The sequence below is a fragment of the Pleurodeles waltl genome, chromosome 1_1 (genome assembly GCF_031143425.1).
Source record: "Pleurodeles waltl isolate 20211129_DDA chromosome 1_1, aPleWal1.hap1.20221129, whole genome shotgun sequence".
In the NCBI taxonomy this organism is placed as follows: Eukaryota; Metazoa; Chordata; class Amphibia; order Caudata; family Salamandridae; genus Pleurodeles; species Pleurodeles waltl.
The window spans coordinates 230,440,211-230,462,258 of record NC_090436.1 but is presented as its reverse complement, the minus strand read 5'-3'; the positions used below and the strand labels follow the sequence as shown (position 1 = coordinate 230,462,258).

At 44.2% G+C, this 22,048-nt stretch overlaps 1 protein-coding gene across 4 annotated transcripts in view; it reads left to right on the top strand.

The window, feature by feature from the left end:
* FYB1 (FYN binding protein 1) overlaps positions 1–22,048 on the top strand; it is a 602,843-nt gene that overhangs the window by 480,135 nt on the left and 100,660 nt on the right. For 3 of the 4 annotated variants that reach the window (XM_069221341.1, XM_069221340.1, XM_069221345.1), the window contains exons 12-14: positions 14,852–14,971; positions 18,065–18,102; positions 19,876–19,945. In XM_069221341.1, the coding sequence (XP_069077442.1) occupies positions 14,852–14,971; positions 18,065–18,102; positions 19,876–19,945 (228 nt within the window). The remainder of the gene's footprint in view (positions 1–14,851; positions 14,972–18,064; positions 18,103–19,875; positions 19,946–22,048) is intronic. The other variant, XM_069221354.1, reaches the window with a different exon arrangement.

The following is a 22,048-nucleotide window of genomic DNA, read 5'->3' as shown; positions in this document are numbered from 1 at the left end:
GGAGATGAGTTTTTCTCACAATGAGTTTGCAATAGAGAAAAAAATGTAGGTGTATTTTCGAATTTCCGCCAAGCCTAGGCTTGTGAATCGGACCACCTGTATATAGTCTACTGAAGTTTGCATGATAAACAAAGAGTATGCCGGAAAATATAAGATTATTTAAATATCTTTGACATGCTTCTAATCTATTTTCGAAATGACCAAAAATCATGTACGCACTCAAATCTTAGGGCTGGCGGGCGGCCTTTTGGCGGTCGCCCGCCAGCCCAGTGGAAAACCCAGAATCACCGCAGCGGTCTTACGACCGCGGTGCGGTATTCTGGAGGGGGGAACGCCGCCCGCCAGAGTTAGAATCACCCCCTATGTGTGTGTTATGCTGAATTTAGCAAAGCTTATTTTATTGTAACTAGATCGCAAACAATGACAAAGGAAGCCACTACCCCTGCTAAAGTGTTAGGCTGAACCGGGAAGGTCCTTCCAAGCCTAGGCTTAATTCTGTCATTGACCCTAAAGTAGTAATTTATCAGTTTTTGAGAGAAAATGTCATGGTAGGCCTCTGCTGTACGGGGACAAAATCGGTCTTCAAGCAATCTAAGATATTTGCTGCATCTCGATAAAAAATCTTATATCTGTGCGGGAAAAGCACAGCGAAGAGGCCTCAAAGCAATAACAGATTCCCATCTGTAGGTATATCAGACTCACGAGGGATCTCCTGGGAGCATGAAGCTCAGGACATGTAACCAGGATTTGTTTTTTCAGTTGCAGAGTCTCCAGGCTCTCTCCTCATTTGGTTGGACACAAGAGTAAGAAATCCAACACTTGAAGACCCAAGAGTCACATGAATAGTATGTTATTGCAAACTTGTCCATTTAAGGCTTCAAGAAGATTCGGTTGTGGCTTCTCCTCCCATATCAGTTGTTCAGGAGGGATAACAACATATTTGAAGACTTAATGTGCGGGAGTCTAATGAATAGGGGATTGAAGTCAGCTGCCTATTGATGGCCTTTTTCCAGGCTAAGTAGGGAATATCCTCAGAGTTCAGTGCAAGGCATTCTATTTGAAGAGATGTTAACTTCCTTTGAACTTGTCGGTGAGATGGGTTCCCTGGTGTCTCAAATGTCTCTTTTAGATGGTTTTTAGAGTATCTGGGGGAGCTTAAAGAATCTTTATGTAAAATTTCAGGGTGTCAGCCTCACATGTGAGTGATTGTCTTAAGAGAGCAAGTTCCAAGCGTAGTCTGGATCTCCTTATGTATCTGAGGAGTTCAAATACCCTCTTGTCGGCCGTACATTGGATGTTTTCTAGAGTGGGACTGCATGCCTCCGGGAAAGCCAGTTGCCGGTAGTGTACTGCCGGGAGGAGCGCGGTCTTCATGACCTTCAATACAGGAGCAGCTGATGCACTCTACAAAGTCTTGTTAAGACAAATCAGGCTACATTTAATAGTTTCGGCTTTTGTTTAGGGCAGCTAAATGGGCCCTGAGGCTGGAGGTCTTGTGGAATTATACCCACACATAGTGGTTCATAGTGGTTTTGATGGTTGCTGCTTCCATACGCCAGGTTTGAAGATGCTTCTTTTTGTAGAGGCTAAAGATAAGGACTTTGATTTTATCCTGATTGATGGTGAGGAAATTTGCATCATTGTAGTCCTGGTGTTTATTTAGGGCCCACTGGAGACCTGCTTTTGAGTGATTCAATACAACAATGAGGTCAGCATATTGTAAAATGTAGAGTCTCGAATGGCCAAGTGATGGAGCAATCAGGCAGCTGCTCTCCAAAGATTTGCCCAGGTCAGCGGTGTATAGGTTGAAGAGTACGGGGGTGAGGACACATCCCTGCTTCAGGCCGTCCTTGGTTGTGATTTTGGAGGTTACTGGGTTGCGACCAGTTCTCACACGGACCCAGGTATTGCAGTAGAGTGAAATAACGGCGCTTAGTAGTTGCCGGGTTCCCCCACATATTTAATTTCCTCCATAGCAAATTACGATCCACTTTATTGAATGCGGCACTATAATCAATAAAACAACTGAAGAGAGGAGGCTGACTTTCTTGAGCTGCTCGATGACTCATGATAGCAAGGGCTGTAATGTTATCAGTTGTTGCTGCCACAGCACAAAACCCAGTTTGGAAAAAAGACAGAATGTGATTTGCAGCGGCCCAATCCTATAGCTGTTTAAGTAAGACGCAAGCATAGGCCTTGGTCTCTAAGCCCAAGATGGCTATAAGCCAATAATTGGATGGCATTGTCGGATCTCCTTTTTTGAAAATTGAGCATAAGATGGAACCTCTCCAGGAGTCCGGAGTCTGCGCGGTACTATAGGCTTGGTTTAAAAGGTGCATTAACACCTTTGCCCAGACCTCATTTAAATATGTTGGCTGGGAAGCCACTGGGGCCTGGAGCTCCATCAGTTTTCATGGCTTTAATCAGTTTGCTGAATGGGCCTCCGTGATCAGGGCTTGACTGTCTGCAGGGATTTGATCATCTGAGTCCCAAACCGGGGCATCACTTAGGCTTTTTGTCGAGCTGTTATATAACGATTGACATGTCGTACCCAGGCTGCTTCTGAGTCCGCGTTAAGCCTGTTATAAGTGGTAGACCTAAGACTATTGACGTAATTCTAGAAGTGGACAAAGCCTCTTTCTTGCAGCATTTGATGAATTTTTAGCCATTCATTTTGTTCTAAGATTTACTTTTCCTCTCAAATTGTTTGTTTGTATTTTTTATGCAAGTTGGCTATAGACTTCACAGAGTTTGTAGTGTGATTTAACTCAGGGCTGGCTTTAGCGCTGGTGGCACCCTGTGCAACAGTCTTTTTTGGGCGCCCCATGACCACCTCCTCGGATTTCCTCACTTCCATACTGCAAATGTGCCCCTCATCTCTCCATAGTCCCCCTTTCACATACATTCATTTGTTTTAAAGCGCTTGTAAAGGCTGGATTTACTAATCCACTCAGCTATCAACATAAACTATAGTTCTGCTCTTTGCAGCAGGCATACTAACCCTCTGCACCACTTAATGGGGAGTCAAAGCTGCCCCTAGACAAAACTCCCATCCCTCTCCTTAGCAGGAACATTAACCACAAGAGATACCTTGACATCTTAATTGCTTCCAGACATCTAGACGCAGAAGGAACGTTTCAGCAGGTGCATTTAAATCGCAAGTTATTTAAGTTATTGCTAAACCCTACTCCCCACTGAGGTCAGCGCCCCCCAATCCAGGCCAGCACCAGGTGCGGTGCACTGCTTGCACCACCCTAAAGCCAGCCCTGATTTAACTTATGAGCACAGAGTGCCCCTCTTAGTGCTCTTCGGGACAAAATAATGTCCCTGTTATGTGGCTGTCTGGGCTGCCCCTTCAGAAACATTTTCGAAAGATGTTGGAGGGAGTCGTAAGCTAACAGGTGGATTCCTAGCTTATTAGACCATCTCACATGTGGTGGAGGGCTCCCTGAAGATGGGAGATAAAAGCTGAGGTAGCCTCTTCTAGCCACTCGCCCACCTTGATAGTGTCTGATGGTCTCTATTCAATTCTCCTGATTAACTGCTTCAGCCTGTGTAGATCTACCCACTTCTTGGAAATTACCAACTGTGAATGCATTTAGATCAAGCGTTACAGTCAAGGGATTGTGGTTGCTTTCTTGGTGATCACAAATCTACAGGTTGACCTGGTGGCTAGCTAAGGTGGCTGATAGGAAGGTGTAATCAATGGTTGAAATCCCTCTGTTGGTAGTGGGGAATTGCGTGTGGGGGTCTTGTGCTTGAAGGATGTGTTCTCCAGTGACTAGATTATAGTTGGACAGCAGATTGTTAATTTTGTCTTGCTCTTTGGTTTTACATGAAGAAATGTTGAAACTCCAGAGTCCCTTAATGTTGAAGTCTCCAACCAGCAAAACCTCATGTGAGGCAAACTGCAGTAAGAGATTCTCTAAGCTGTCATTTAGGGCTTTAATGGCAGACGGTTTCGCTGTTTTTAAAGCATTGCAGTAACAATTTATTAAAAGGAAATAAAACTTTCTCTTGTCGCATGATATGCCATAAATCAGCACTGTTTGCCAGGCTGGGAAATTTTGGTCTGGAGGCACAGCCGGCCAAAAAGACTGGTTTGCTGGTTTAAAAAGTTCATAGTAGCCATAAAACACTGATGGAGTGAGAGCCCATGTCTCCTGTAAGCAGAGGATGTCACTTTTCCCCAAGTCTCTCAGTGCGGATTTGCTTGTCAAAGTTGACCTGAGGCCTGCCACATTCCAGGTAGTAATTATAAGGTTGGACCTTGACTGTATAGTCTTTCCTTGTGAGCAGCCAAAGAGGTTTGAGCTAGGAGTATGACCCTAATGTTCCAATTTGGGGAGTCCCCAGGTGGTGCCCCCTTTTGAGGGTGTTATTAGCGTAGAGCATACATCTTACCCTTCTGTGGGAGCTCTGGAGCCAATCTTGAGTAGCACCCCGCGCACCCCTTAGCATGCTCTTGTGGGGGCTCAGATGTCTTGTTAAAACAGCACATGAGGATATTTTGGTGCTGTGGCTTTAGGAGCTCGATGGCCCCAAGATACTTGCTTAACCCAGGATGATGTCTCTTAGGCTTGCTCCTGACCATGTAATAATGGTGGCTTCCAAAGCTCCTTTGTCATGGATTCAAGTGAACTTTACCGATGATAAATCAACAAAGGTCAGCCCACGCAGGGCTGAAATGTGCTTGAGTAGGTGTAGCAGGTTGCCCCTGTTGAGTGTTTCATGTGAGCCCCCGGGGAGGTAGCGTGGGATGAAAACCAGTTCATGTGGTTCCAGGGAGCTTTCGCTACAGAGCTTGCCGGACCTGGGGGTAGAAACTGTGAAGGGTTTGAGGATTGAAAGAATTGGGGCCTTTGATCTCCAGTGGGACAAGTCATGGAGTCAGGGAAAGATGATGGTATAACCCCAGACCGGCTTGGAACATTGACTGACTGCACAGGGTTGTAATTCAAGGGCACTGGTTGAATCTCTTACGGCTTTCTACTTAGGTTGGCAAGAGATCCACCCTGAATCTGATTAGGGCACAGTGAAAGATTATGGCAAAGGGGTGCATGGTCATGACTGGCACAGTTGATGCAGTTTTCATTCAGTAGTGAGTTGGTAGGATCTATATAAAACAGTTTGGTGTTAGTGCTTATATAATTTTTTTGTTTTTCTAAGGTCACTCTAGGTGGAATCTCCGAGCCCAACCCTGCCTGGGTTACTCCTAAGGGGGGAGATTACCCCCTATGTCCTCCTTCCCCCCTGAAGTAAATAACCTGGACAGATGCTCCTCGTGTTCCTTTCGTATTGCTGGGGTAGATAATAGAGACTTAGGGCCATATGTACGAACACTTTTTCCCATAGACACAGAATGGTAAAAACCTTTGCTACATCTTGCCCTTAGCTACATCTGGTTCCAAGGTGCTTGGCTTAGGCAGCACTTGTGCAGCCGCGAATAGGTCGTTAGTGACGAGAGTTGTGCTACTATAGTCTTCCTTGTGATTGGGACGCTCTATTCTTGGATTCTGACTTAGGTTGAATATGAGAAAGAGTTTTACTGGTCCTTGTTCAAGGTCTGCCTTGCTGTCATTGGCGGCTCCAAGGATCAGGGATCTCCTATTATTGAAGTGCTGCTTTTTTGTCTGTCTTTTTAATTTCTTTTTAGCTCTTCTGGAAGAAATAAGATTGCATGGAGAAGGTATCGGAGATAAAGGTTTCTTTTGTAATACTGGCACGTTTTCTTTAATCATAGACGAGCAGGGCACAACCTCAAGACTGCTGTTGTGAGCAAGAGCCCCTTCTTCTGACACCCCTGGTAACAGGGCTTCTGGGTGAAGGCGAGGACCCAGATTGCATGCTGAGTGGTTTGTGATGGTGCAAGGACCACTTTTATGGGAGGGGAAGGGGTCCCTTTTTTGTTCCAGGGCAGCACTTTGATTGTCAGATGTTAAGGTAAAGCGATTTCTCCAAGATATAGGCTATTTGTCATTTCATTTCCGCCACCACTTTTACTCTTGACAGTGTCTACCAGTAAGCGTAATATTTCCAGAAGAGAACTTAGGCCCATATTTATACTTTATTAGCGCCGCATTTGCGTTGTTTTTTGCATCAAAAAACAACTCAAATGCGGCGCTAAAAAAGTATAAATATGGGCCTTAGTTTCTTAATCAGAGGAAAGCAGGGACATATTGTTTCCCCTTCCCATAAGGCTGTGAGGTTCTCCAGGGTGGTTAATCTTGAGCCTAGATTAGATAAGCTTGAAGCAGAAAGGAGGACTGATCAGGTTTAACCCAGCTGTTGACCCAGCTGATGACAGGTTGTTGTTTGCGCAGTTTGGGGTACTTGAGGTGCATTTGACACTTGTGGAATTTGGGTGTTTGTTTGATTTCAGAGAGGTCAATGGAAAATGAAAATTCAGTGCCTGACTCTCCGGTGGAGGGGCTATGCTGAAGTAATCACTAATCAGCCAATGTGGGAGCTGCAGCACATAATCTCCTAGCATGGTGGAAAAGATGGCTGTGGTCTCAGTCATGTGGGTGGTGATAGGTGGTGGTGATGAGGGGGGATCAGCTCAGTCACAACCGGCTACTCTGGCTCAAGCAGGGTGATTTCCAGTGCCCCACTCTACTCCGCTCTGCGCCTGCTGCTCTACACCACGCAACGCTGTAAGGAGTGTGTAAAATGATAAGAAACATGATCAAATTTCTTGACACTAAAGAGGGCTCTAGCAAATGAGTTTTAAGTCTGTTGTAGCTGCATAATACATTTCTTTGGCAACTCGCTGTAGACTGAGTTTCTGAAATTGAGTTGAAACTGTATCACAGTATTACAAAAACATTAATATGGGCCTTTGGGTATTTAGAGTTTGGTAGAGCTATAGTTCAAATTGCATATAATGCACTTTTAATACAGGCATGTGGCTGTATCTCACATTTATGATGGAGTAACCCGTCCGCTGAACTCTAAATCAGGCCCTTAAAGAAGAAGATATAAGAATGGTAAAGCACAAGACTACAGCTGCAGGTGAAAACAATAGGACGGGTTGAAAAGGGAAAGGACCTTGTCTAACAAAATCCCCTAATGCAGGGCTATTTGTACCACTTTAGGGCATGGGCCCAATGACTGTGGCCAGAACCTAGTTTTCCCCGTGAGAAACAGGGAGAGCTTTGTGGATGGTTGTCAATGTAGCACGGAGAGCAAACCAAGGATTAAGGCTTCCCCTGCGCTGCCAGATAGCCTGTAAGGGCTTTTTGTTTTATAAATAAATACATTATTCAATATATAGGGACTGTGGTCCCAGATAGCCCAAAAAGGGCAAAAAAATGAAGAAAAAAACCCATAGCTCAGTGTGAAGGTTACAGACCTTCACACTCAGCATTGGGGGTTCAAGTCCAGCTGTGCTCTTTTTCGTTTTCTTTTTTTTTTTAAACATAACAAATAGATTTTTGAGTTTACATTTTACACAAATGCCTCATTCTAAGTATATCAGATGACAAACCCTAACAAAATTCTGGGGCTCATTATGAACTGCCGGCGGTGGCGGAAATCACCGCCACTGGCATGGTGGTCTGGGCTGCCATATTATAAGCAAAGAACGACCGCCACAGGCGGCCCTCCACCACCGCCAGGCTACCGCCCAGAGGCAGCCTGACGATGGCGGATTTCTCTATCCAACAGGGCAGCGCTGCTTGTATAAAGAACCCTTGTTCCTCCAGCCTTTCCCTGGCTGTTTCCTCTGCAAGGGAAAGGCTGGCTGAAGGGGTGCTCCGGGGCCCCCGTGCACAGCCCCGTTGTGCAGGTCACTGCCCGATTTGCAGGCAGTGATATGCACAATGGGTGCTGCTGCACCCACCGCACTGCGGCATTGAGCCGTCGGCAATATCCTGGCCCAGCATTCCTCTGGGCCGGCTTGCGGAAACACTGTTTCTGCCCACCGGCCCAGTGGAATGTATATTATAGGGCCGACGGGGTCTTCTGCGGGCTGGCAGGCTGTGTTTAGACCCCCAGCATGAACACGGCTTGGAATCCCGCCGTGTTCATAATCACTCCCTTTATGTCTCTCCCTCACTTTCTTTCTCTCTTTTGGTATCTATTTCAATCAATTTCTCCCACTCACTCACTCACTCAGACACTTACGTACCCACTCACAGACCAACTGAGACACTCCTGCACCCACTCACAGACCACCTCAGACACTCATGCACCCACTCACAGAGCAACTCAGACCCTTATGCACTCACTCACAGCCCAAGTCAGACCCTCACGCACTCACCCACAAACACACTCAGACAGTTACGCACCTACTCACACACCCACTCTGTCACACGCCCACTCATAGACCCAGTGACACCCTCATGCACCCACTCACAGACGCACACACACATACACACTGACACACCCACTAAAACACTGATATATGCACTCTCACACACTGACAGACAGACAATCTGACAGCCACTCTCACCCCCAGATACACCCTCTCACACCTATTCTCACACCCAGAGAGGCCACGGACAACTCCTGTTGCGTTCAGCCAAAGTCCAATGTGCAGCATGGGGTTGGGTGGTTAAGGATGTTGGCCACAGAGTCTGCGCTCATATGGGTGAAGGCCTTGCAAGGTGTAAGGTTGGACGGCTATAGGGTGATGGCTGCCCTGTGACAAACCGCAGAAGTGGTTGGATTAACATATAGTAATGAAAATTACTATACGTTAAAAAAAATAGAAATTCTATACTATAACGTCCCTGTAGCCTTTGGTGTTTTCAGTGGATTTCTATGTTTTTTTTTTTTTTTAGCGTACATAGAAATTCACTGAAAAAAACAATGGTTACACTGTTTTTTTGTGAAAATGTTTACTGCAAATATGAAATTGATGTTATCAATGATGTTATCAAAGATGTCATAATTTGTGGGTAATTACCAGTGCATGGCGAAGGCTCGAGTTATAGTTCCCTTAAGGCACAAGTTATAGTTACTTGAGATAACTCTAACTATATCTGGCAAATTCTAAGGTTTTGTACGTTTAAAATGTGAGCCTAACTATAATGTACCTGTAACCTTTGTTTTTTTCAGTGACTATATATACATATACATATATATATATATATATATATATATATATATATATATTTACCTAGTATTGACAGGCACTAGTTAGTTATAGGCAGGACCTAGTTACTATAGAAAAAGCGTTTTTTGTTTTGCTAATAACGATGTGTGGTAAAGGCATGTGTTGGCAGAGTTCCAATGTGATACAACCAAGCAAAAGCACTTTAGCAGTAATAAAGTGCACAGAGTCCTAACAGTCAACAAAAATGGGATCAGAAAACAGGAGGGTGAGGGCAAAAAGTTTGGGGATGGCCCTGCAAAAAGGGCTAAGTCCAACATGGCTTCACCGGCCAAAAGCCAGGCTAGACTGATTAATACCACGATGGATGATGGAACATGGACCAAGGCCCTGTTATGTAGGGACACTTGTCAGTTCTATTCCTCTCTAAACTCAGTTGCATCCCTCAGTTGCATTCCTCTCCTGAGCTATTGAACTGACCCCTGGGGAGCTCGTCTCACTTGTAGACCCCATCTGTGCAGCACCTAACCTTAACTTGCTCACAAGTGCCAGTAGACAGACAGTACAACCATGGTCATCAAAGTGATGTGGCCCTTTCCACCGCTTTGATCAGACTTCTGTCCTCAACCCAAGGAAAAGTTTGCCCATAAGGACAGCAACCCGCAGAAGCCCCTGACAGATGTCAGCGTCAAGATCCAGGCCCTGTATCATCCACTTCTAGGTGGAAGCTCCATGCAGGGACATTGAGAAGACCTCTCTTTCAGCCTTGGGGCTAGCAAGGAGTTCCCTATTGGCTCCTGAGGGTTCTCTGAGGTTTTTCAGAATGGAGGGCAGCATCCCCAGATGTCAGAGTACCCCCTTTCACTCTACCTCCCACCAGTCCATGACAAGTATCTTGAGACAGGCTTTTCAACCCATGGTCTGTACCGTGCAAATGAAAAGGGCACGGGAGTGAGGCCTTCCCTCACCCTGTCCTTTCATCTGCACTCCCATATCCTCCACTTGGGAATGGTACCCCCAGAAAACGGAACAGTCAGGATGCTCTGGGCAGCCACCCCTTCCAGCTCTCCTGAAACTGGGGGCAATCAATTCAACAAGTGTAGTCTTTGGGCATCCGGGCACTAACTATAATCCTCCTCTGGGTCACCTGCCCACCCTAATCCAGGCATAACAGGACTGTGGGGTGGAAAATGTCCTGCCCTTGGGCCTGAGTTACCCTACACACCTGACCGGTGTAGTGCCCTGAGGAAACCAGCCTTTCCAACATCATGGTCTGACTTGCCCTGATGTTTCTCAGTAACAGTGGTTCACTTTCACCTGGTGGAAGTGACAACTCCCACCATCAGCGTTCACAAGCTCATCCTCCGGGTCTGTCTCCTAGCTAAGGGACATCATGGCATCGTCTTTGAGCTGCCTCTGGGTGCTACTTCCCCCGATGGCCACATTGGCCACATCTGTAGAGGTCCCACCAGGGGGTGGTTTCCTACTTGTCTGGGTCACTTTTAACCTCCCCCTCACTCTGCTGGGGGGAACCTGCACCACCGTTTTTGGGGGTCCCTCCCAGGCACCTCCATGTGGACTCTGGTACTGAGCCAGCAATCTGCCTCCTTAGCAAGCTCCCAGGGTTCAGTGAGCTTGCTATCAATCAGGTGTTGGTGCAGCTCTGCAAAACAAAGGCTGAACATGTGTTCTCTCGCCACCAAAGTGTATAGTCCCTGGTAATCTTTTAGTTCACTCCCCTGCATCTATCCATCCAGTGCCTTACAAAAGGAATCTACGCAATCCACCCAGGACTGATGGGGCAGCTTCTGGCTCTCCCTAAACTTCTGCCTGTATTTCTCTGCAGTGAAGCCATACTTCGTGACAAGGATGTCTATCTTGGGGGTCCTGTCCCTCTTCTCTAGGGCAAGTAGGGCATTCCTCCCTTCACTAGGTATGTGCTTCCAGAGACAGCCCCCCCAATACTCCTGAGGAACCCCTTTCATCTCCAGAGCAACCTCATAAGCTTCAAACAACTAGGCTACGGTACGACCAGATTGCTCCTACCACCAACAAACTGCACATTGCACATAATGCACAGGCTTAACAGGAAGGGGGTGCAGAGGATGGATTGAGGCAGGCTGCACTCGGATCTAGCTTGGCCCCCTCTGCACTTCTCCGGCTCAACCCTAGGGTAACAGCTACAGCAGCCTTTAATGCTGCAACCACACTCACCTCCAGCCCATGCTTGGTGACCTCAGCACATTAAGAGCCTTGAGAGCCTCCAGCACAGTTGCTTGCGATGTGAGCGGTACGTTACTCAAGTACTACATAGGCGTGTAAGTGCAGGACAGCTGGAGGCAGTGAATTTGCGGCAGGCAACAGTAGGGTACGAGAGTGAATCTCTCACCGGTTGTTGCTGTTGCCATAGTAGTAGCTGCAGGTAGCAGGCTCCAAAGGGCTAATGCCAGTCGGTGTAGCAGGGCAGGACTAACCCGGCCTGCCCAGTTGCTCAAAACTCAGCTGCCGCTCAGCTTGGCTCCCGCTCCCCGATCAGCCACGCTCTGTCACTCCCTAGCTGACTGCTGCTGGATGTCCTCCCGGCATCTAATGTCATCTGACGTCACACAGGAAACTAGGAAAGCATTAGTTGATGTTATCTCCCACAGCAAAGTTAGGACCAGATCCTTTGGAATGTGGACCCTCTTGTCTCCCAAGGGCACTGCAGGCATGTTGCCACCATTACTGCTAGACCCCACTTGCCTAACTCTTATGTCCATCTCTCAGATCTTTTTATGAGTAATTTTTCACTTCTGTTTCCATGGCCAGTTTCTCTCGTCAAGGCTCTTTCAGTCTCAGACTTTCTCTCCTCTGCTTCCAAGTCCAGGTCTTTTCTTCCATTTTCTGCTTGGCCATCTGCAATCTAAACTCCCTGTCAGCCTTCCTGTCCACCAGCCCCTCTGTAGACTGACCTTGGGAAGATACAATACTCTCCTCTCTTGCAGGGAGCTTAAATTCAAGAGGCAAGCCAACCCCGTTAGCTGAATGCTGCATCTCAGGACTGGTATGCAGGTCCTCCCCTGCCTTTCCACATCATCATCCCCATCTGTTGCTGCAACAGTGACTGGTCCTCAGCACCTTTTGAAGCTTTAGCTTTCTAGTGTTGCATTTGGCTGGAAGTCCCTTCTCCTTGGAGAACTCTTGAGCTCAGCCAAAGTCTTTACAACCATGTTGGCAAGCTCAGACTCCATCCTTGCAGGAGCAGTTTCAAGCACAACAGTCAAGTAGAATGAGAGAGAATTTAGAAAAAGCAAAAAGGTCATTCAAGTAAAATTTTAAAGAAACTCAAAATGGTATCAAATTATGTATCTGGGATTTTAGTGTAACACAACATCACTGTATGGCATTGGACACACAGAAGTCCAAATTCTCACCACTGAACACAAATGTTGAAAATTGGGTTACTGATTGAGAGTGAAACCCTTTTCAAGCAGCAGCCATAATTTCTGTCAGGGTGAAGTCACTAGCAAACAACCCCAAGTTAACCTGTGCTTCACCCTCTGGTAGCTTGGCGTGAAGCACTCAGGCTTAACTTAGAGACAAAATGTAAAGTATGCAGCACTTCAAACAGTAATAAAGTGAAACTACGACACAAAAAAAAACCTCACTAATTTAGAAAAAGAGAGTAAAATTTAGTACATTATTTGAAACGAAAACAACACAAATCCAATCAGTAGAACCGGAGATATGTAGTTTGAAATATTTCAGGAAAATAATGCACCTAAAAGCCCAAAGGGCCAATCACAGTTATCTGGTCGTGCAAGACTGTGTGACAGTCACAAGTTTAAGCCAACCACATTGCAGCGTGGGCCAGATACAGGAACCAGGCTAGCCCCGCAGAAACAGTTACCATCAAAGTCCAGCACGAAGAGTTCTGTTTGCGGTGGAAGGGGCCACGAGGAGTAGGAAGAGACATCATGGGTGGTTGATGTGGTTGATGTGGCACAAAGAGCAGGCCGGGCATCACAGCCAGTCTGCTGTTCACGAAATTGTAACATATTTGAGGTTATATTATATTTTCGCCATTAGGAAACATGACCTGCAGCCAAGCCTGCTTTAGCACATGCAATCTAAAAACACATTATTTTCTCGGTCGCTTCCCGCACCGGACAAAGCTACTGGAAAGTTTATTGACTTGGCTCTATGGTTGGCTTAATGAACTGGAAAAAGGTTCGTCCTCCATCTACCATTAGATAGCACTCAATCGCTATGCAGTCGCTGGAAGCCTAGAGTCATCATTTACACTGAGAAGAACATGCACCTATTTTAGAAATATTTTATGGCTCGAAGCTGGGCTATAATGTTGGAACCTCTGAAATCATACAGCAAGAACGATGTGCGTCTGCCTTGAATCACCCTTAAATGAGTCCGTAGTGAAACCTCATGTTTGATCTCTGCACAAATGTGCTACTGTTTCGATTGTGTAACATTCAGAGTTAAAGGTGGTTCGGAGGGGGCGGGGGCTGAATTGTTGCTGCCATTTATTACATAAAACAACATCCGGGGTTCAAAATTGCAACGCTTATGAAATATGTGGCAGTGAATAGAATTCGACAAAGAAACTAGCAAGTGTATTGGGGTACCAACTGGATATGGAGGGAGTAGTTTAGTCTATCATAGTTCTGTAGGTGTAGATTTACTATGATAAGAAAAGAAGCGTTATAGTGGAACTACCTGCATTTTCGAGCAATGGATGAGTGGGCGACTCATTGGATACTTACAATGTACGTTGTGAGGAACATGGCACCCTGTTCAATGGTCCTATTACTGAACCAATAAATAGGCCAATGGTTAACAAAAACAGGTTATGTCATGTATGTAGCAGGCGCACAGGTATGAATCCCTTCTAATTTCCAGAACTACACCCTGAGCAAGGGTGTAGGTGCCCTGAATCCAGCCAGCTGCCTAACCAGGATTCCAGTTTTGGCAATGTAGAAATAAATCACCTGTCCTTTCCAACTGAGCACGTGCGGCTCCTCCTGTTTCGCAGGCAACTTCCAATGCAGATGCCCAGACTAAAAGCTATGGGAATTGTATTTGCAGTAAAATAGATAACTTTGCACTGCTGATGGCTCTTAAAATAGCGGCATAGCATTCCTGACTCCTCTAGGCATTCTGGAAGAAAACAAGAGAAATCACCACGTTTTACCACATTCTACAGCATGATAGGTGTGGTCCTTATTTTGTGCGTCGACTTTGGAATAGTGTATTTTGTCCAGGTAATGGATCTGGGACGTATGAAAGGCTATCACGTTTTCGTCAGAAACTCCTCCCTCCAGCTCCAGTTTAGAGAAATTTACACACACATAATTTTGTGACCAAGAGTCCCTGCCATATCAACTGAAAGATGTTAAGACTTTGTAAGACACGTTGATTGATCCGTGCAAGAAAATGTAAGGCTAGGCACACTGAGAGCTTGGGTGGACTGTGTTAAGCCGGTGCCCTCTCCTCAATCTGTATCAGACCGGCCTCTTTTTCGAAAAGTGGATGAAGATACACACTTTCATCACTGTTCTCCGTGTAGCAAAACATCCTGCACAGTAAAATACTTGAAATGCATTAGGCCACATAGATACTTAGCAATTAAATGACTCGTAGAAGCAAAACAGTACCCTATGCTTTCCTTGATCATTTTGTAATTTGGAATTAGGCGTGGTTTTTGTTGAAAATGTTAAGAATTGCATTTTGCACAATTTCGAAACATAAGACCAAAATGCTTTCACCCCCTGAGTGACCACTCTACCCGCTCCTAAGCTGTGTGCCGCAGGAGGAAGAGAAGTCCTGGACTCGGACGCTTCTGAAGAAGATTACAGGATGGGATGACAAAGGGAAAAGTGCTACAGATAATGAGTCTGACGATACTGAAGCCTTTATGTAAGACGCCATCTTGAACACTGAGTGCGCTAATGCTGCTCTTGATTGTGCATTACTAACACACTGATGTAACCAGCTAACCGCTCACCAAGGATAATCACACCAATGGCTGTTTTTCCTTCTGTTTCACCAATGTGTGCTGTCACTGTGCATGATATTAAAGTGCTGTAGAGATAAATGTGATGTCACAGTAGAAAGAACTATGCAACACAGGTTTTTCCAATTCAAAGGTATATTGTTTTGATATACATTTTTTTATTATTTTATCGCAGTTTCAATTAAGAAAGAAGTTGCCTTGCGAAAGAACGAATCTAATTGCATATAACAGAAATATGCCTGCACCCATTTCCCACATAATGCTATTTGTGTACATGGAGGCATATTCGCTACCTGTGCTTCTGTTTCCTTTCAGTGTGGATTGATGTGCACAGTGGGCTAAAAGCAGCAGTACACATCTAGATCATTCCTGGCAGACAATGACCTAGAGGTTTATTCTTCCCTGTGCATGCTAGGGTAGTCCCAAACGACTTGGCTATGATTTTACAAATGTATTTGCAACTTAAGGAGCTAAGGGCATTTTTATGGGATTTATGGTTGGTGCATGCACACACCCCAAGGATTGTTACAGGAGGGAAGCCTATTGTAGACAACACTTCCGGAATATGTGGAAGTCAGTCGCTCCAGTCAGCCTAGCTGAAGGGAAGAATTTTCACAAACCTTCTGAATTTGTTATGGTTCTTGGGTAATTCACTCCCTTTTGGTACTCCCAGGATGCAGGCATCAGTAGACCTCAAGGTCGAAGCAGGACTTTTTCCGAAGTTTCCTGACGGTCAATGCAGTGGACCATAACATCAAAACCCCTGTTTATTGACAGCCAATGGATTTGAGAGAACTCTCTTTTGCACATTACTTATTAGGCTGGCACTGGGTCATTTAGGTCTCTTGATTGTACAAATGATGTTTGAGGCACCGGACCCAGAACTTAATGCCTGCTACAAAGGAAAGATCATTGACAGCCCTCAGTAAAAGGCCTCCATCGTCGCATCTTGGTTGCCTTAACAAGCAGTTCAATGAAAATGTGTATAAAAAGCTTCGGTTGCAGATAGTTTCTACATCCACGGTGCAAAATGGCAGTCCACATAGATCACTCATAGAGATATACTGCAAAAATTCACCATCAGCACGCCTAGCATCACCTCGGGGTGACTACTGTTATGCTTCAAAAGTAAGCATCTGTGCCATGGTTGTAGGATGCGTGATCCCCCAGTTGCATTAAACCATTTATAGTAAACATTGTAATGGTAGCACCTTTGCCTTCTTCTTATCAGCGTTTGAATCAAAGCATCATGTGGTCTCTGTGTTGCCTGTTTCTGAGACGAGTCGGGATGACAGACATTAAATGCAGCTTTGACCTGCGTGATGCTTCAACACGCTGATCCTGGCAACAACGAGGTTAGGGAAGAGGAAGGCCTCCTGGTTGTTGCCTTCTTGTTTGATTTTGGGCATTGACTCGAGAGATGATATCATTAATGGCTAGGTGCTTGACCTATGGAACATGGCAGGGGCTTCAGGGATACTGAGTGGGCTTCTACCATCAGTTAGTATGAGGCCTGGGGCTCCGTTTTTTCTGGCACAGTTTAACTGAGATTGTTACATGTCATCATCGACAAACACTTCGTAAAGAGACACCATGATTCTAAATCCCCTTACGCCCCGATTAAACAGGGTATGATAAAAGAAGAAGAAGGACTTTCAATGAATGATAAAGGTATTGAGTGTCATCTTGGGTCAAGGTAAGGCATAAGAAGAGCCACAGGTCACTGTAACCTGCTTCTTCCTGGCTTCTTTTTCAATACACTTCTCTTCTTGTGTCTTTTTATAGCTTTTTCTCAGCAATGGTGAGGAGACCAGCACTGACCAATAGACTCTTAGACTAACTCTAAGGAGAGATATATCCTGAATAACTTGTCGCGATGGGTCATGACTTGGCCATAGAAACAGAAATGACAATCACCAGCTGGCTATTTCATCAGAGGGTGTCCTCTTCATTGAGGGTTAAAAAAATGAAAAGTGCTATTTCTGACAGAATAACAGGGCACAGATGTTTTCACTTTCAAAATATGTGTGCCTGCTTAGTGGATGGGTTTAGGCTTTCACATGGGTCTTTGATTTTCCTGATGAAGCTACCAGACCTGTCTTCAGCATTTGAAACTGTTTTAAATGTCTTTCTAGGAATCCTTTCATACACCTCCTAGATAAAATAGTTTTTACTGCTTGACGTTTGGAAACAGTGAAAGTATTTTCAACACCCCAATCAAAACAGGTCTTTACCAGCTGAAGTGCAACCCATACACTGAAAATGTAATTTTATGGTCTATTTTCTGCAATTTAGTGCCCCTACTAGGTGATGACCTACATTTGCTTTGTTACATTCCCTTGTGGAAGCAGAAGATGGCAGAAAAATAATTCCCCTAATCCTCTCGATCCAGGTCTTGGTTCATGACTGCTGTGCCTTGCTTTACGAAATGTCAGACACCTGGCAATAAAAGCAAAATTGCAATATTTATACAAATGTGCAATATTTGTATGGAAGTTAAGACTGTAACAACAATCTTTGCACTTTCTTCAGGGACCAGAATATGCATTAAAATGGTTTCAATACTTGTATTGCACCAACAGGAGCTCCACTTGGACGCAATACTCAAATGTGATTGGCCATTCTACCAGCGCCATCCTGGTGTCACACCCAAGTCAATATACACGCCGGACAATTAAAATTGGGCGATCAGAGTCTCAATGAGGCTAAAATGTTGTATGGACCGCTGCTGTCCCTTCCCTTCATAAAGAAACCTCTGACAGAAAACAGTCCTCTAATGTATCCAGGAGCCTTTTTTCTATAACAGGTTTTTAAAACAAATTCAGAGCAGTTCTTTTTTCCAGGTAAATTTGAACCTGCTTGCTGAGTACAATTTGTTTATTGATGTGTACCATGCTTAACAATTTCTCCACAAAATTAACACTATTTTCTTAAATGAAATAGTAATTGTATAACCTTAACTCTTACAAATAACAAACCTATGACATGTTTTCCAGCGTACTGGCAGGTCCCGCACCACCAGCTCCACCGAAAGGTAAGGAATGCTATGAAAGAAGGGGGGTGAAATAAGTATTGTTCACAACAATAGATACAATCACAGTACCCGCTGCATTTATATTCAGCAATTGTTTTGCATTGTTGTACTAATGTATAGTAGAAGTTCAGTAGGGGGAAACAATGTATAAATATGTGGTGGTTCTTGTTGGTATATGCATACTAAATGCAATAGGAAACCTGCAAAGGTCCCTTTAGTGTAATATAGTTTTACGAGGGAATAGCATTTTATCCACGCTTTCCTTGTGGAGGTTTTTTATAGAGCCATGTGGCCTCAGCCAGTGCTTAATTCCTAACATAATGAGGATTGCAGGTGCCCAAAGCACTGCTCAAAAGACAGCGGCCATTGCTATTGAATGTCCCTGTGCCAAATACCGAGGCTGCATAGTCCAAAATCCGCTCAATCCTCTTTAATCCACTGCCAGACGCTCCCTACTTCTTCATCTCACTCTTGCAGGCTCAAGCTTCCCCCCAGTTCTATCTTCTCGGCCCTCTCCTTTCCTATGTATGTGTTTTCTCCTCTGTTGCTCTCTGGGATGTCTGATAAGGAAAAATATGTGCCGGTGAGCCCCTCCGGCCCCAAAAATGAATACTGGTGGTCCCCACCAGCAACCCCCAGCTCAAATTAAGCACTGGCTTGATCATTTTGCTGAGCATTTGCTCAGCTCTTGTGCTGTATGTGGTAGTAAAGAGGCAGTGACATTCATGAGAATGCACAGCAGGGGTTGATGGCAGGTTTCAATGTTGCCATTACTGGCCCCTAGTGCTTCACAGCTGAGGGAATGAGGAATAACGTGGCATTGTACACTGTTTCTAGGCCATTCGGTTCTTAACCTTTTGAGTTCTGCAGGCCTCCACTGAATCAATAATGGAAGCCATGGACCCCGGTCTAAGCAGTTTCTATTATTTGAACCTGAAAACAATACACAAAAATACAGAAAGGAGTATACATCAAATATGCAAATTATTAAACTTATTGAGCTTGAGGAAGCGTTATGCTTGACTGTAGCATATCTCTTTGTTTTTTTGCTCATTTTTGTCAGCCAACAATTGTCCAAACTAAATTCTGATTTCTAGACGTGCTGCTATCACGAATCATACTAAGGATACCAACCTAATATTTAGCCTCCATTTCAAATTCTTTCAAATTCACAGTGTTTTAAATTTTTTGGTGTTACATTTTGTTTTTATTTATATATACTTTCTTAATCTGCTAATACTATTTCATTTTCCAAACAGTCAGGCAAACCCCCTGAGAAGGTGCTGCGGACTCCGAGGTGTTCCTGGTCCACATATTAAGAACCACTGTTCCAGACCACAGTGCCCATAATTTCTGTACAGTTATTCGCAGCACATCAAGAAGCAAGTGCCATTGAGGCGTGCTGCATTTTTACTCCTCCTTCTCTAAAAAGAATTCCCAGACAGTAACCAACATCTAATGTGTATTCTGAAATTGTTGCATAGCGGACCCACATTTGTGGCACGCTGAAAGTAGATATGGGTGATATATCACTACTCATGTACTCACCTAAGCCCTGGACAGATTCTTGTGGATGTGTGGGTTTGTAATAGCAACTCTAAACTGCAGAGAAAAGGAAAGGGTTCAGAGCTTTAAAAAAACTCTTGCTCCAACATTCTAGTAGCGGCCGTCCTTGAATCGTTTCATGAGCTTGACTACTTGAATTTCAGGCGATGGTATTCCAACCACACTGTTGATAACATAAGCTTATTGATTCAATTTTTTTTGTTCCAGTTTCAGGGGAAGGTGAGGTTTATGACGATGTGGCATGCCAAGATTTCCCTCCTGGAGCCAAAGAATTTAGGTAAGCAAAAAGGGACTGCACCTCTCTCTGTTTCCTTATACACATTAGCATAATTGGATGGTTGGATGGATGAGTTTGGGTGGGTGAATAGGTTGTTAGGTGGGTGGCTGTATCTTCTACAGTGCAGCACCATAATGTATATTGCATTATAGACCTTAGTCTCTTGGTCAACAGTTTAAGTCTTGCACGTTGGGGCACGGTTAGAAGTCACTATTTGTTGGCCAGTTTGTGAATTTGTTTTGCTGCTGTATTTTAAAGCACGGGGATGTTAAGTACAAGCCTGTACAAGAGTCCATTAAAATCCAGTGTGACAACAACGAGAAGTAGGAATAAATTCACTTAACTTAATAAGCATTTTTCTTTATTTGACTGAAACACGTGGATATTCTTATTCTCTTGAAAAAACAATGAGTGGGAATCAGTCGCACTAAGTTCTTCCAATATTTTGCCAGGAGAGACCAACAGAGATATGTCATATAATTGAAAAGTAAAATTTTTACTATGTGATTGTCATATAAAATAATGCAAATGTACGTACAACGGGTCACATTCTCAAAGTTATTTGTTTTCCTATGTTCAATTTAGGAAAATAAATAACTACATTTGCAAGAGCAAAGCCCATTCTTTATTCAGAGAATCAGAAATGGTGGGATTTTTCTCCCACAAATAGTATATGTATACACAGAACTTCCACCTACCTGGGAATGCTGATCAACATGCCCAGTGTGTAAATTTACTCACATCGAGATTACAGCAATTATTTAAGGAATCGGAGACAGATACTTTACAACTCTGTTCCAACCAAATCAAGATGCAAGATACAAAGTCATATTATCCTATATGTTGCTTTACCAAGTCTACAAATCACATCTGATGCAAGCAAATAATTCTACAAAGACAATTTGCTATATCACAAAAACGAGAGCACGGGTACTGAGATGTAATGAAATTATAAAATAACGTTGGAACAAGAAAAAAATGGAAAGTCCAATACTGCTCATACTGTCATGCCTTACGATTTAGAACACAATGAGCCATATGGATGGCATCCGAAATCTCCACGGTATTCACTATTTTTAAAAATCTCAGTGCTCTCAGGTCTGCTGCACCCAAATTTCTTTGCAAGGTTATCTCAAATACTCTCCTAACATTCTTTGAAAAATAATCTGCACCTTCGAAGATAACGGAATGGCAACTTCACTTCTCGCAGTAGCCTTAGCGGAAGATATTCTATGCATCCTACATCAAGACTTGACCTTAGTACAGCCTTTGGCACTATCAGACAAGAATTTTCAATCGGATTTACTAAAATATACCAACATTTAGTGCCACAAATACAGTTACTGGCGCACAAACAGGTTGAATGTAGCACCACACACACACCTTTGCATCGTGGTTAAAAGATGAGTGCAGGATGTTTGGCATGGGTTTTATATCGGGATTATACCCTTCCAGTAGAAATTGTAAAATATTCCACACATTCAATGTGTGCAGAACCGCGCTGCACACCTGCAACTTGTCAACTGTTTGGAGAACTAAATATATTTCTCTAACTTTGAGCCTGCCTCAAAAAGGCATTATTATTTTGATGCAAAACCTGGGCTGACAATTTTAGTAAATAGAGCTTTGCATCAAATAACATGGGTGCTTGTGCAGAATTTCAATTACCACCTAAGTAATGTCCCCTTTGGCACAAAGTGGTGGAAAGAAGTACGAAGCTATACTTGCGCTAAATATGGTCACTTTTCCTGTGAAAAAATATATGTTGCTCGGGAAAGTAAGTCCTCTTGTACTCCTTTGCACCACTTCGCGTTTTGTGGCTGCACAGGGTCTTGATAAATCTGCCCCCTTGTGCTTTCTCTTATTTCATTTTGCCTTACGAGGTTGCACGTTTAACTGACTCGGCTCATTCTTTCTGATAGGCTTCAAACTGTGCAACTTCCACCCTATCAACCTCCCTTCAAGCTTCTTAACCAAAGGGTTTTTCAAGGTTCCACCTTGAATACAGCTTTATTTAACATTTGTATCTGCCTCATCCAGGTTACTTCTTAGGTCCTTTGCAGATGATGCACAATACAAGGTATGTATCACAGAAAATGTCGT